Here is a 15,087-nt window from a genome sequence, read left to right on the forward strand (position 1 = left end):
CACCACAGAGGCGGACTACAAATCCATAACCACCCGATTTCGCGTCGGTTGTATTGTACCTCACATATCCTCAATACGTATTATAGGTACTGAGAACAGGACTGAATACGTTGAAAATTTATTTCGAGTGCCTGTAGTAGTAATAATAATAATGGCGCGTGGCCTCCTAAGAGGTAGGTCTTTCGAGTTGACACCGCATAGGCGACCTGCGCGTGTATGAGAATGAGGCCCTACCTGTGATGAATTCTAATGCTGAAGACAGCACACACACCCAGCCCCCGAGCCATTGGAATTAACCAATGAAGGTTAAAATCTCCGACTCGGCCGGGAATCGAACCCGGGACCCTCTGGACCAAAGGCCATGGAGCCGGACACCGGTAGTAGTAAGTAAACTCGTCTCCTCATCCCGAGGTGGTGCAGTTCTTTTCAGGCACACCCCCAATGGAGGTGAGCTGCATGTACCATTTCAACCACAAACCGGCCATCCTGCCAGTCTTAAATTTCCGGAAGTACCGGGAATCGAATCCGGACCCCCGATGAGGGCAGCTAATAACACTAACCGTTACGCTACGGAGACAGACTATTTCGAGTACAACGCGGTCGTGAAAATTAATTATTCTTATATCTGATGTAAATGTATGTATTGAAATTACGATACATACTGAACGGTTGACTGCCTGGCAAGATGCCACTGTTATCACGTGTAACATAACAATGAGAAATATGTAGCTAAAATTGACAAAATATATTGTTAAATATGTAATAAATATCTCAGCTTTATTTGATGTATTCTTGTACACACAAAAGGAAACAAAACGTAAATAACTTAACAGTGCAGATGTTATTCAACCTCTAAATTTTATATGGAGGCACAGTTAATAATTAAATAGTTTTCCATCGAATGCCTTCTGTCTGTTAGGATGTTCTTATACGATATACGATTCGTATATAGAAAAAGACCTTTCATATTCACATGGTCACTAGCACGTATTTCAAATTGCCAGGCAAAGACATATTTAATTATAGAATTGCTCAAGCAAGTACGCTACTTATGAAGAGAGAAGAAATTTGATCCCAGCAATCACAAATATGCTAATTACAAGCATTTTTGGAAGACTTTTGTGTGGAGTGTAGCCCTTTATAGAAGTGAAGCATGGGAAATAACTGAAGATGAAAGAAAGAAAGAAAGAAAGAAAGAAAGAAAGAAAGAAAGAAAGAATGAGAAAAGGCGCTTTTGACAAATGGCATTAAACCGAGGACTGGCGAAGTGATCACAAAAGACGAGTCACTATATCAGAGAGGAGAACAATGTGACAAAGTTTGTGCGAGGGAAGATGGGGAGGCACAGCTCGAGATACCCTAGACTTACACTGGCAACATAGCTAAGGGATGCGATTCTTTGAAAGAATACCTCATTTTAAATTATTAATTTATTTTTAGGTGTTGCAGATGGACAGGCTTTATAAACTAATTACAAAACATACATCGATGTCAAATTAGTGAAAAAAAGAATTGTTTTATTTCAAATGCGCTATATCCTTCAAAATATTTAATATGTGTAATATTTATCAAAATATTTATTGCGCATCGAAGTATGTAAAAATATGTAACTTTAAACTCCTGGAATAATGGTCCTTTTAGGGTGATTCGCCAACATCTTAGTTTTTCTTGTACCGGGCGAGTTGGCCGTGCGCGTAGAGGCGCGCGGCTGTGAGCTTGCATCCGGGAGATAGTAGGTTCGAATCCCACTATCGGCAGCCCTGAAAATGGTTTTCCGTGGTTTCCCATTTTCACACCAGGCAAATGCTGGGGCTGTACCTTAATTAAGGCCACGGCCGCTTCCTTCCAACTCCTAGGCCTGTCCTATCCCATCGTCGCCATAAGACCTGTCTGTGTCGGTGCGACGTAAAGCCCCTAGCAAAAAAAAAAAATCTTGTAGCTATATATATGGGAACAGAATATGCAATTACATATATAATCCGGGTTTTAGTTATCACCCCCGCCCCATTTCCTTGCTGTACACACGCCACTTTACGGACAAGCTCGTGCAGGTGAGTAGCGGGCCTAGATGATGGTGCACCGAGTCGATGGCTCCTGGTCTAGTCTTAACTATTCTGTTCACTAATGAGTGGTTTCAGAGAAGGCCGCCAACCGTCTTAATCTACAGAAGTTAAGTAATGTTTCATGTAAGAGTGCGTTTGTTTACTAGCGGTTTAACGTCGCATTAACGCGACGAAAAATTTAGACCCCGCAAGGAGAAGAAAGGGCTAGGATTGGGAAAGTAGCGGCCGTGGTCTTAAGTAAGGCACAGCCCCAGTATTTGCCTGGTGTGAAAATGGCAAACGATGGAAACCATCTTCTGGGCTGGCGACGGAGGGATTCAAACTCACCATCTCCCGAATGCAAACTTACAGCTACGCGACCCTAACCTCATGGCCAACTCGCTCGGTACTCGTTATTTTCTTCTTGATCATGTCGTAATAACAGTGAAATCCTTATTTTAGGATCAACCATTGTTGCTTTCGGATGATTCTATTGTCTTTTGTCGTAGTTGTTGATCTATCATACCATGCATGCACTGTCCTCTGCTGTTCCTTATTTCTCCTGGAGGTAATACAACACACTTATGAGCCGTTGAGGGATTTTGAATTCTTTTTACATCGTTGTCTTGCACTCATTAAAATAATTTAAGAGTAACTCTTTTTTATCAATAGAATATTCTGCAGTTTTCACATGTTGCAAAATAATGGAAATGAAAAATCCACAGCCGGTTTCCATTCATTTGACTGGGTCAAGAATGGAATTAATAAAGCCCCCTTCTAGCGGCGAAGATAGGAATTGTGCCGGCTGCCGAAGCCTGTCGCACTCCTCTGGGACAATGATTAACGGCTGACAGATGAAATGAAATTATATTGGAGAGTGTTGCTGGAATGGATAATGGCAGGGAAAACCGGAGTACCCTGAGAAAAACCTGTCCCGTCTCCACTTTGTCCAGCATAAATCTCACATGGAGTGGCCATGATTTGAACCACGGAACCCAGCGGTGAGAGGCCGACGCGCTGCCACCTGAAGCTCCTGAAAAATAATGTAAATAATTATATTTAAAATTTTAATAGTTGTTCATATTGTGAAATAGTTATGAAGAAGTTTTCAGAGGAAATCCTATACGTAACATAAATATATTCAAGCACGCATCAGAATTGAACAGTTAATCTCAGTGCAGCTGTCTGTTGTGTGATTCATCATTCGACCTTGCTTCTTTTCGATATGCTGATGAGCAGTCATGTCAAAGGGTCAATTCCAATGCAGAATAGTCTTTCTACGTTACAGTATGTTGATCGTTATACGCGAATCTTACAGGAGATGAAATCTGGAAAGAAAGACGTAATTGGGAACAATATTAGTAACACGATCACAGTTCTAGATAAAGAAACGGAATTTTAATATATACAGTGCCTATTTCGCATGAGGAAGACGTATACCATTTTCAAGGATGATAGTCCACTAGTGTAGTGTTCCCCATGACTGTATTAATTGAAGGGATGTTAAACCGCAAACTTGCCATAGTCATATCCCTGGTTCAAAGAAACAAACAAACACACACACCCGTTGATACCGATGGAACAAGGCGTTAAGAGCATGGGAAAAAGAACTATACTCGTGTGGCAATGCTTTCTTTGAAACAAAATATTTCCAGCTGTGGAGTCGTAGTCCAAAAAAACCCTTCATTCAGATGTTCCGTCAGGAACTGTTGTCACTTGATGGCACGAAGGACACTCAGAACAATGAAAACACTTCTTTGAAGATGTCTGCCACAGTTACGGACTAAACTTCTGGAGGAGAGAGTTTCCTTAGATCATTACTTTACAGCTCTGAAGATGTTACTTTAATTATCACCTGTCATGAAAGCTAACACTCTATTTGTTTACCCCATGCCACATTATTGTATTATACGGCATCGTGGAGTCCTTTACCTTAGCCACCGCCGTGGACTAGATGTTTACTTTTTGATGTTCCTTATGGGTTGTCTGAATTCGACTTCCGGCTTTGGCATGTTGGATTTAAATCCTCGTATAACATTTGGAATGTGGTACAATCATCCTCGGGCCGATGACCTACATGTTAGGCCCATTTAATTAACAAGCATATGCATCACATTCATCCTTGCGAGAAGTTTAATTTAATTTATTTTTTAATTTTTGACAATTTGCCTTAAGTCGCCCCGACGCAGATACATGTCATAGGGGACGATGGGATAGGAAAGGGATAGGAGTGGGAAGGAAGCGGCCGTAGCCTTAATTAATGCACAGCCCCAGCATTTGCCCGGTGTGAAAATGAGAAACAACGAAAAACCATCATCAGGGCTGTCAACCATGACTTCGAGCCCACTATCTCCCGAATGCAAGCTCATAGCCACGTGACACAAACCGCGCGGCCAACTTGCCCGGCCGCGAGAACACTTGCGAAGTGAACAGGGTTCGAATGCTACTCCGAGTAGGCTAATCGTAGAAGTGATTTTTTTCTGACTTAGGACAGTACATAAAATGGCTCTTTCGGTTCTCAGCCTGGTGAAGTGGCTCAGTCGCTAGAGGACAAATTCCCTGAGCCCGGGTTGGCAGGTTTGATTCTGGCTCAGTCCTATGGTACATGAAGGAGCTCGGCTGCTCCGATGGCTCTGAACACCGACCGGCACACCGAGCAGAGGAGGGTTGGACGCGACTCTGCCGTTGCTCTACGCCTCTGCATTCGGGAGACGGAGAAGTGCTGGACCACACCATCAGCTGTCCTGTGAATGGTTTTCCGTAGTTTTCCATTCTCATGCACTAAGGCGAATGCCAGGATAGTCCCTATTATAGGACACGGCCGCCAACCCCCTCACCTTCTCCGAGCGTCTCCTTCACCGTAACCAATCTCCTAGCCTGAGAGATGGCGTAACCGTGTAGGAAGCCCGCCTCCTCCTTCAGGGCAGGAATGAAAACATAGTAGTAGTAGTCAAATTGGCCAGCCTCGTATCGGTAGATTTACCGACAAGGATAGGAACTCCTGTGGGGAAAATGTCCGGCAACTCTTCATTCGCCAAAAACTGTAAAATTAGGTAGTATGTCGTAAATGCAACAGCATTATTAATTCTTTTCTAATCCTAGCCCACCGGGCGAGTTGACCTGCGGTTAGGGGCGCGCGGCTGTGAGCTTGCATCCGGGAGATAGTGGGTTCGAATCCCACTGTCGGCAGCCCTGAAGATGGTTTTCCGTGTTTTCCCATTTTCACACCAGGCAAATGCTGGGGCTGTACCTTAATTAAGGCCACGGCCGCTTCCTTTCAACTCCTAGGCCTTTCCTATCCCATCGTCCCCATAAGCCTATCTCTGTCGGTGCAACGTAAAGCCACTAGTAAAAAAAAAGTCTAGTCCATGTTACATAGACACCACAGCCATTTAATTTGTGAGAGAGACTTCTCATGCACCAAGTAAAGGGATCGATTGTAGATTCCCGGTACTGCCAGAAATTTAAGGACGACAGCATGCTGATACGTGGTTGAAATTGTACATGCAGCTCACCTCCGTTGGGGGTGTGCCTGAAAAGCGCTGCACCACTTCGGGATGAGGACATGAGTTTACTTTACTTTTATTTCCAACTTCGTCAATGTCAGAAGAATGCTTGACATGAAATATCACGTCTCTATGGATGAGGTTCAATGTAAAATTCCAACACGCTGTTAACAATCATGTATAACACCACACAGGATATCAGACTGAATGTTCAGATCACGTAGCTGTGAGCTTGCATTCGGGAAATGTTGGGTGCGAACCAAGGCCAACTAAATAGACAGACCATAATGTTTCCCCTCCACTTCGGGCGCTACGTTACACATGTCGCCGGCCGCTTCACTTCACTTCTCTCGCAGTGAGGTTATCAATGGTGTTGAATGATTTAAACGTGTGTGAACATTGTGAATTACGCCCGCGTCGTGTTGTGTACCTGGTTGCAGAAGCAACTATAGTTCAAAACAGTCTAATATTTCCGTGTTTAAATTTCCTACCGACTTGGTTCGGAAACAAAAGTGGATCTTAGCCAACCAACGAACCGAATTTGTTCCTTCAGCAAGCTCAGAGGCATGCATAAAACACTTCGACGAACGTTTCGTAATTAGGGAGGATTCTGTTAAAAGACCTGATGAGTCTACTTTAACTGTAAAACCTAACCATTTAAAATTCTCAAACGACGCTATTCCTACTAAGTTTAAACATGTGCCTGCCTATCTGTCTAAAAATATTCCAACACCGAGGAAATCTCCTACTCAAAGACATGAAGAAATTAAAAAACGGGAAGAAGATAATAATAATGTTATTTGTTTTACGGCCAACTAACTTCTTTTACGGTCTTCGGAGACTCCGAGGTGCCGGAATTTAGTCCAGCAGGAGGTTTTTTACGTGCTAGTAAATCTACCAACACGAGGCTGACGTATTTGAGCACCTTCAAATACCACCGGACTGAGCCAGGATCAAAGCTGCCAAGTTGGGGTCAGAAGCCCAGCGCCTCAACCGTCTGAGCCACTCAGGCCGGCACGCGAAGAAGAAAGAAATCTGAAGAAGATAAAGACAGGATCAAGGACTTCGATGGCGTTAAGGGTAATTTCAGTATTAAATGCGAATTAGATTTTGACAGTTCTTGTCAATTTTGACAGCCAAAGTGTCAGTATTTTCAAAATTTATATGATTGAGAAAGGAAAATATTCCGAAAATTGGCACTACTTTAACATTAAACGAGGCTCCTGATTTGAAAGCCACAAAACATGATATTTTCATGAATGATAACACTGATATACGTGCATTAGGTGATGCAGGCAAGATATCAAAATGGCCAAATTTGAAAAGTATATGTAACTACCTGTTTAGTCCTGTTTGTCATTCAAAAGTGACTGTCCACGACAAAATAGCAACTGTGAACAAAATAATCGATGAAATTGAAAGTGAAATTGATGACTGTATCATTACTGATAAATTAGAATTTTGCAAGGAACAGTTAAATTTAGCCTTTGTAAGGAAAGTGTCTTAATCCTATATAATGATGACATGGTTCACTTCAATATTTTGCACATTTTCTGGGGCATATAAGGAGATAAGAGAGTCAACGTTCCTTACGATGCCTCACCCTGTGTATTTACAGTCTTTTACTGCAAAACTATGTACGGCAATTTGGGGTATAGACGATTCACATTGGAATTACTTGAAAAAGAAACTAAAACTGTTAAATGAACATGAAGGATTTTGTAACTTTTTGTTGGATTAAGTCTATATTAAACCTCTGCTTAACTATAAAGGAGGAAAGGTGGAGGGAGTTGCTTTTAGTAGTAAAAGTGGTCTTAATGTTATTTACAAACCTTTGTTGCCGTATGTTGGCGTAAAATACTGAAATGACCCTAACTTACTCGTACAACGATTACAACTTCTAAGAGCTTCGCAAGATGCTGGTCACTCAAGTCACGAATCAGAATTTCTAGAAATAGAGAGAGAATTACGTCATGGGGATGTTACTCAGCCAGCCCCGTGGTGTAGGAGTGGCATGTCTGCCTCTCCCCCGGAGGACCTGGGTTCGATTCCCGGCCAGGTCAGGGATATTTCTCTCGAGCTGAGGGCTGGTTCGAGGTCCACTCAGACTACGTTATTAGAATTGAGGACCTATCTGACGGTGAGATGGCGGCGTTGGTCTCTAAAGCTCAGAATAAAGACCGAGGGGATGCGTCGTGCTGATCACACGACCCCTCATAATCTGACGCCTTCGGGCTGAGCAGTGGTCGCTGCTCAAGCCAAGGCCCTTTCAAAGGCGTTAAGTGCCGTGGAGTTTGGATTTTTTGGATATTACTGAGTAAGGCTCGTAAAGATAAGACCTCACCCGTAAAGATAAGCATCGCACACGAATAACATAATCCAGCTCGTCGCACCTACTATCGCAGACGCGTTATTACACGCGGGAAAAATTATCTCTGGCAAGCAGACTTAGTAGAAATGTTTCATATGCCTCTAGCAATAAGGGGTGTAAGTATCTACTAACTGCCATCGATGTGTATTCGAAGTTTGCTTTTGCACAACCTGTGCATTCTAAGACAGCAGCTCAAGTCAAAGACGCATTGTTGAACAATCAAAACGCTGCCCAAGGCTTCTTCAAACCGATCAAGGTAAAGAGTTTTACAACAAGGATTTTTCTTCTTACCTCAAGTTTCTTGGTATTCATCACTACTCTACGTGCAGCAATCTCAAGGCAAATGTTTTAGAACGCTTTAATCGTATACTCAAAACAATGATGTGGCGAGAATTTACAGCTCAGGGTTCTTATCGTTGGATTGAACTACTTCCTAGACTATCGGCACGAAGCGACGTCTTGTTACTAAGAATACAACACGCTTAGGCGCTATTCATTTATAATCAAAACGGCTGATCCGCTACGCCGTCGCTTTAAAGAAGGTGATTTTGTTCGCATCAGCAAACACAAGTCTGTCTTTGCAAAAGATACACACCTAGCTGGAGCATGGAAATTTTTCAAATCAGCTTACTAAACCACTTACAGTATGTCACTTTCCTATTCATACACAACCCATTTCTTTATAAAGAGTTCTATGTGCTTGTATATTTATGGAAATTATTGATTTATATTTGTGTGTCGTGAATGTATTAACAAGGCGTAAACACTCAACGCACACATTTTTTGTTAGTCCAAATAATTTTTGTTTACACAAATAAAACTGCATACACTCCGAAACTTCAAGCCACTTTGTTATTCATATACTTGTATAGATGGCGTCATCCGACAAAATTGAACGGGGCATACGTACTGTAAGTAGGTGTGATGCGAGGAGAGGTGTTGCTGGTTGTGATCGTCCTAGATTTGTGAGAGCGGTGGTAGAAATGGGCAAGGGTAAAGAGCTTGGATATGAGCTGAAACAGACAGTTGTCAATATAGTACTTACAAGGTATACCATAACAAAAGTAGGAGACCTGGTGAAGACAAGTCATGCCACTGTTCAATATGTAGTGAGTAAGTTTAAATACTAAGGGTCGGTGAAGAATGTGCCAATAAAACCCAAACAAAAGAAACTAAGCCTACAAGCAGAAAGACTTATTGTGAGGCAAGTGAAATCCAACCCTCTCATAAGTACTCCAAAGCTGCGAGAAGTGCTGGAAGCTGCTACTGGGAAGAAAATATGTACCCAGAAGGTCCTGCGAGCTTTACGACATGGTTATCATTGGTACACGGCAAAGAAGAGGCCCTATTTTAGTAAGAAGATTTATGCCGCAAGACTGCCCTTTGCTAAGGAACACGTAAACAAGGACCAGGACATTAGGAACCATGTCATCTGGTTCGATGAAACTAAAATCAACCTGTTTGGTTCCGATGGTGCCCGTAGGGTGTAGATAACGATGTGACCAATAAAATTCCCGCAGTGAAACACGCAGGTGGATCGGTTATGATGTTGGTGTGTATGTCGGCACAAGGTGTAGCGAATATTCAATTTATGGAAGGCACGATGGACAAAGTAGTGTACAATAATATTTTGAAGAACAATGTTAAACAAAATGCTGAAAAATTCGGGATGCTACCGACCTACGTGTTTCAACAGGAAAACGACCCCAAACATACCACTGCTCTGAACAAAGGATGGTTAATTTAGAACGTTCCAAAACAATTAAAAAGACCTCCCCAGTCTAATGATTTAAAACCTATTGAATATTTATGGGTGTTTTTGAAGTCTAGGTTTCACAATAGAAAGGTTTCATCCAAAGACGAGTTAAAACGAGTGGTGACCCAAGAATGGTAAAGTATCAGTCATGAAACTTGTGCGAGGATAGTAAATTCTATGCAGCGTAGGTGTCAGGCTGTCATTAAAGCCCAGGGTTACTCCACAAAGTACTAGGATTGGTGCCATGGTTTATTTCATTCATATGTTTAGTTGAAGAACTGGCATCTGTATGAATAACAATGTGACGCAGGGAAAGGTCATGTTTTCTTATATTATCCAGTAGTTTTTACTATATGTTGTTATAAATATTATTTTTGTATGGTATTGTAAAAACTACCAGAAATAAATTCTTTAAAAGAGAATTACTGTAACATCCTTTTGAATATCTTAAATATACTGCTCTTTTCACAATATGGAAGTGTATGAATAAAAAAGTGATACTGTATACATTTACTTCGCGATATCTCAGTACAGCCTATTAAAGGAGGATTCTACATCGAAGAACTGCGGAAAACAAAATATCCTGATCACTATATAATCGAACGTGTTATTCGTCGTCGTGGAAATAAACTGTATGCCAAATGGCTTGGTTTTAATAACAACTTCAGTTCATGGATTAATAAAGAGGATAGGCTTTAAAACTTGAATTTTCTTATTCTGGAAACTTTTCCTCTCTTTTCTTCTACTGCATAAATCAAGTGTAAACTTGCGAGTCAACTTTATTACTACTGATTAACTTTGGACATGATGTAGGGTAGGACTAATATTAAAAAATCAAACAACACCAGCATTATGTTTCACAAATCGTATTTATTTTAGTATATATACATTTTTCTTTCTTCAAGTAAATTTGTTCTCTCCTTTCTTACTTACCTAGATTATTTATACGGTGTTCACTGTTTAATGCCACCACCCAGTAACAGTTTTCCTTTCATTGCACCGGCAACGACAAGTGCTGATATCTTTTCAGCAACTGTAGCATTAGGTGACGACACACGCTGCATAGCTTTACGAAGCAGATTTTCATCACCTATATGTCTTACTTCAGGTTTGTTTTGACGATAAGCAGTGTCTTGCTCTTTGCAAGCAGCATCTAACATAATAATACCAGGATCACCACGTGCGAAGCGGATGTCAAATCGAGTTCCATGCCTACAGTACTGGTAACTAGGAAGATGAAGCTCAAAAGGAAGAAGTTCAATCACCTTATTGATGACTCCAAGACCAGCATGTTTCCTTACCTTTCACCCAGCATGTTCCTTCACCTTTTTCTGCGACAGCTTGCTTACTCCTGTTGCGGCTATGATAAGTGTTCATAAGCGCAAACAACTGGTTAGTTTTGGGTCCATGATACAGTTTAATGAGTCGATATGTACGGCACTGTCTAACTGAAGGTCTCCTAGCTAAACTCTCCTGTTCATAGTGTAAACTACACGTTTATGTTCTGACAAAACAGGATCTTGATTCTACCCACGAGGCACCTTATCCGAGATCCTTTTCGCAGCATTCGCAGCTACATTGCCCAAAAGTGCCCTTGGTAATGCATTCAACTCTTCTACAGTAAAAGTGTTAAGTTTCTTTTTGCGCGCATAAAACTTTACGATTGACTTTTAAACTGCGTTACACTTAATATCAGATAGAAATCACAGTTAACACAAGGTTATTATACCCACGCGCAAATAGAGAATAACAGGATAATCCCGAAAATACATCAGGGAAAAATCAGGAAAATCATATCACGCGGGTAAACAGAGATACCGTGAAATAAATCACATCACACATAGATAATCAGGCCAAAGATTAAGGACAAACGACATAGCAATCAATTTTAGAGCATCCCACCGGAGCATAATAATCATTTCATAGTTAACATATAATATCACATCGTCGTGGCAACAACAACAATTAATGCTCACCCCAGGGGGAATGAACCAATCCCAATTAGGATCGCAACAATGCCATCAACAGACCACACGAAAAATCGAAACACAATTCCTCAGAGGGAAAAGAAAAAGCCGAAAAGAAAGTCAGAATAAAAACAGAATTAGGAAATAACCGCACAGAAAAACCTTATGAAAACTGCCTCGCTTAGCATCTTTCATTACCCTAATACAGCCCCGCTAACAAGGGCTTAAGGCATCACCCTTTTTTTAAAAAAGTAACGGAAAAGTGACCGGAATAAATATTACAATATTTGTAACACATTTTTAAGGTTTCCAATTTTGAACAATACCTAGTATGAAAGACAAAACAAAAGCATGGGAACTGATTTCTAATCACAGCACGCCCCCGAACAAGTTATTATTATTATTATTATTATTATTATTATTATTATTTTATTATTAAATTCAAGTTCGGGTAAATTTCGATGCCACTATTCCAGGAGAGGCATTCCATGTGTCACCAATCAACTAGCAAAAGCACTTCGATGAAATCGTAGCAAAATGAAGTTAGAGAAAAAGTTTCAAACTTACAGTTTTGGTGGTGTCGTTGAAGGTAGACGCAGTACTTACACCATGCAGTAGGTTCAATGAAACAAAATTAGTTGAAAATAATACATCTGCGATGTTCTAGGAGTCCGTGCAGAGTAGAGGCTCATATAAATCGGGACTGAGACCCCTAATATCCACTGGATCATCCCGATACTATCTTGTAGATGAACTTCATAGCGAAGCTATGCACACACGTCCGTTCGGCTTCCATGTTCTCGGCATCCAACCTCTCTCTTGTTCGTGCAACGGTAGGCGGAAGTTGGCTTAGTCACTCCAGGAGCGCTATGTGCCGGAGGGCTGCGCAATAGGCTACAGTCCACCCAGAACTTGAACAACTCCCGGCAGAGAGTATTAACAGATAGGGGCTTACAGTCACGACATATCTTCAGCAGCTACGTATAATTCTCAAATGAATAGTAACTTATCCTCTGTCATAGTAGAAGGAAGCAGTTCATGTTTTAAGTCACTATAAGGATTAAGTCCATATCTCGTAGTGAGATAAAACGAAATAATTTCAACGGAGATAGAGCCCAACGCTATAATGTCAAACAAGGAGACTGATTATTAGTTCTGCCTCAGCCTCCCGCCCAGAAACCACACATACACTCATGCATTATGTCACATACTGCGGTGGTCCAGAAATATACTACATTTTGGTGAAGGAGTCCATATGAGAAAACGACACACCGAGATAAGTTCATTTACATGCACTGCCTTAACACGATTAAATCATGTCCCAGAAACACCCATATACCAAGGTATATGCCTTCCAATTGTTTTTAGTACCATTAAACACAATACTTGCTTAATACAGATATCACAAGAATAATAAATCTGTTGTACTACACCAGCCTCATAACCAAAATGTTGATTCATAGTTCACATTCTTCTTCTTCTTCTTCTTTTCCTGCCGCTTTTCCCACATCTGTGGGGTCGCGGGTGCGAACTGCATCGCACATGTGGATTTGGCCCTGTTTTACGGCCGGATGCCCTTCCTGACGCCAACCCTCTATGGAGGGATGTAAGCACTATTGCGTGTTTCTGTGGTGGTTGGTAGTGTAGTATGTTGTCTGAATATGATGAGGAGAGTGTTGGGACGCACATAGACACCCAGTCCCCGAGCCAGAAGAATTAATCAGAAGCGATTAAAATCCCCGACCCGGCCGGGAATCGAACCCGGGACCCTCTGAACCGAAGGCCAGTACGCTGACCATTCAGCCAACGAGTCGGACGATTCATAGTTCACATACAGTAATTAAATGTATCACCATCACGATGAACACCCGGAATTATCTTCCTCAAAAGAAAATTAACTTGCAAGTTCTTGGGTACTTCCTTTTACCATAATTGTCACTTCTTTACCCGAACATGTTTCAGTTAACTAATAGAAAATCGCTAAACATCCAGGTTAAAGCTTTTGAGATAGCAACAGAGATATTCACAATCTTAATATCAATTTTATTTATCAAGTTCCCATTTACCTACAAAGAAATGCATTCTTCTTGTTTCGATACCAAGATTAAACGAACGTTACCACCCGAAAAGGAAGGATCGCAAAGAAGCAAGAAACAGGAAACAAGAAAAGGACCATAAATTGGTGTATGCAGTACTACATGATACCAAAAATTCAAGTATTAGCTGTAATTGAAATATTCAAGCTACTCTCGACTGAGCCAGGGCCCGAGTATGCCACAGAAAATACCCGAAATAATGCATTACACAAGCAGATACTAGGTAACCAAAACTAATTCTAACAATCAGAACAGAGCAGAGGCATTTTTTCAACACAGCGAGCTTGCAAAATTCCAAAATTCCTCAAATACGCCAGTAAAACTACTAAATGAATTTCCAACTTAATTAGGCTCAACATTCCACATTCACACAATGCATAACCAAATTGAACAAGAATAAGGGGAGGAAACCAATACAGAAGCAATTAGCAATGTTTCAGGTGACCAGATATAAGGTATTCGATATGGATAAATCTACGGCTTAAAAGGTGAACAAATTGCGAGCAAGGGAAAAGTAAGCTGGATCGGTTGGAGACCTCTATGATTTCAAGTTGGAGGGTGCGCAATAAGGTTTGTCATCAACAACAGATCAACCAACCAACACCAAGCTACCAAAACTTACAGATCAAAAGTTAATACAACATTGGACCATAATAAGCGCCATGGAGCCACCAGGACAGAAATAGGGATAGGAGAGATTCAGGAGGGAGCACAATCTGGAATCAGTTAACCAGCACACTACATGGTATGATCAAAAATCTTCATTCCACAACGGCATATCTAATAAACATTAAAGGCAATGAAAAACCTCAGACCAGAAGACCGACAAGGAAAGTAAAAAGCAATGACACACACTACGTATACCACCGGTTATCACTTAGGATATCAGCATTATATCGTCTATAAATACGTGATGTCCACATCACACTGTCCCTTTACGGCAACAGGCACCTTCTTCTATCCACCAGGAGAGCAGGCATATAAAATATAAGTGGTAGAATACAAGGCAAGTCCATGGAAAATGCTCAAAGTAACATGAAGAAGGTAGTACACTACTAATAGACCCCATAATCCAACTGCAGTGAGATTCCAGTACTGACTAGGGGAGTAGTAGTTAGTCCCATACCTAACAAGCAAACCCGCAGAACGGTAGGATGACTAGCGAACAATGTCAACAGACACAAGAAGGTCCACTGAGAGAAAAACACCATACAGTGGCAGATAAAATTAAAATGAGCTTTAGAGAAGAACCAATAACAGACATGATGACGTCAGATCAACCGGAAATGCAGGGAGACAGGAAATGAAGAAACCAGGAAACACGAAACCAGCAAGTTACAACAAGATAA

The 15,087-nt window shown here is 41.2% G+C and overlaps 1 protein-coding gene across 1 annotated transcript in view; it reads left to right on the forward strand.

Moving 5' to 3' along the window:
* Positions 1-8,791: 8,791 nt before the first annotated feature.
* The window catches only part of LOC136863709 (cell adhesion molecule Dscam2), a 1,676,531-nt gene continuing 1,670,235 nt past the window's right edge, over positions 8,792-15,087 (forward strand). Inside the window, exon 1 of the mRNA XM_068226050.1 lies at positions 8,792-9,032. Coding sequence (XP_068082151.1) covers positions 8,792-9,032 — 241 coding nt within the window. The remainder of the gene's footprint in view (positions 9,033-15,087) is intronic.

This window comes from Anabrus simplex, chromosome 2, assembly GCF_040414725.1.
Source record: "Anabrus simplex isolate iqAnaSimp1 chromosome 2, ASM4041472v1, whole genome shotgun sequence".
NCBI lineage: Eukaryota > Metazoa > Arthropoda > Insecta > Orthoptera > Tettigoniidae > Anabrus > Anabrus simplex.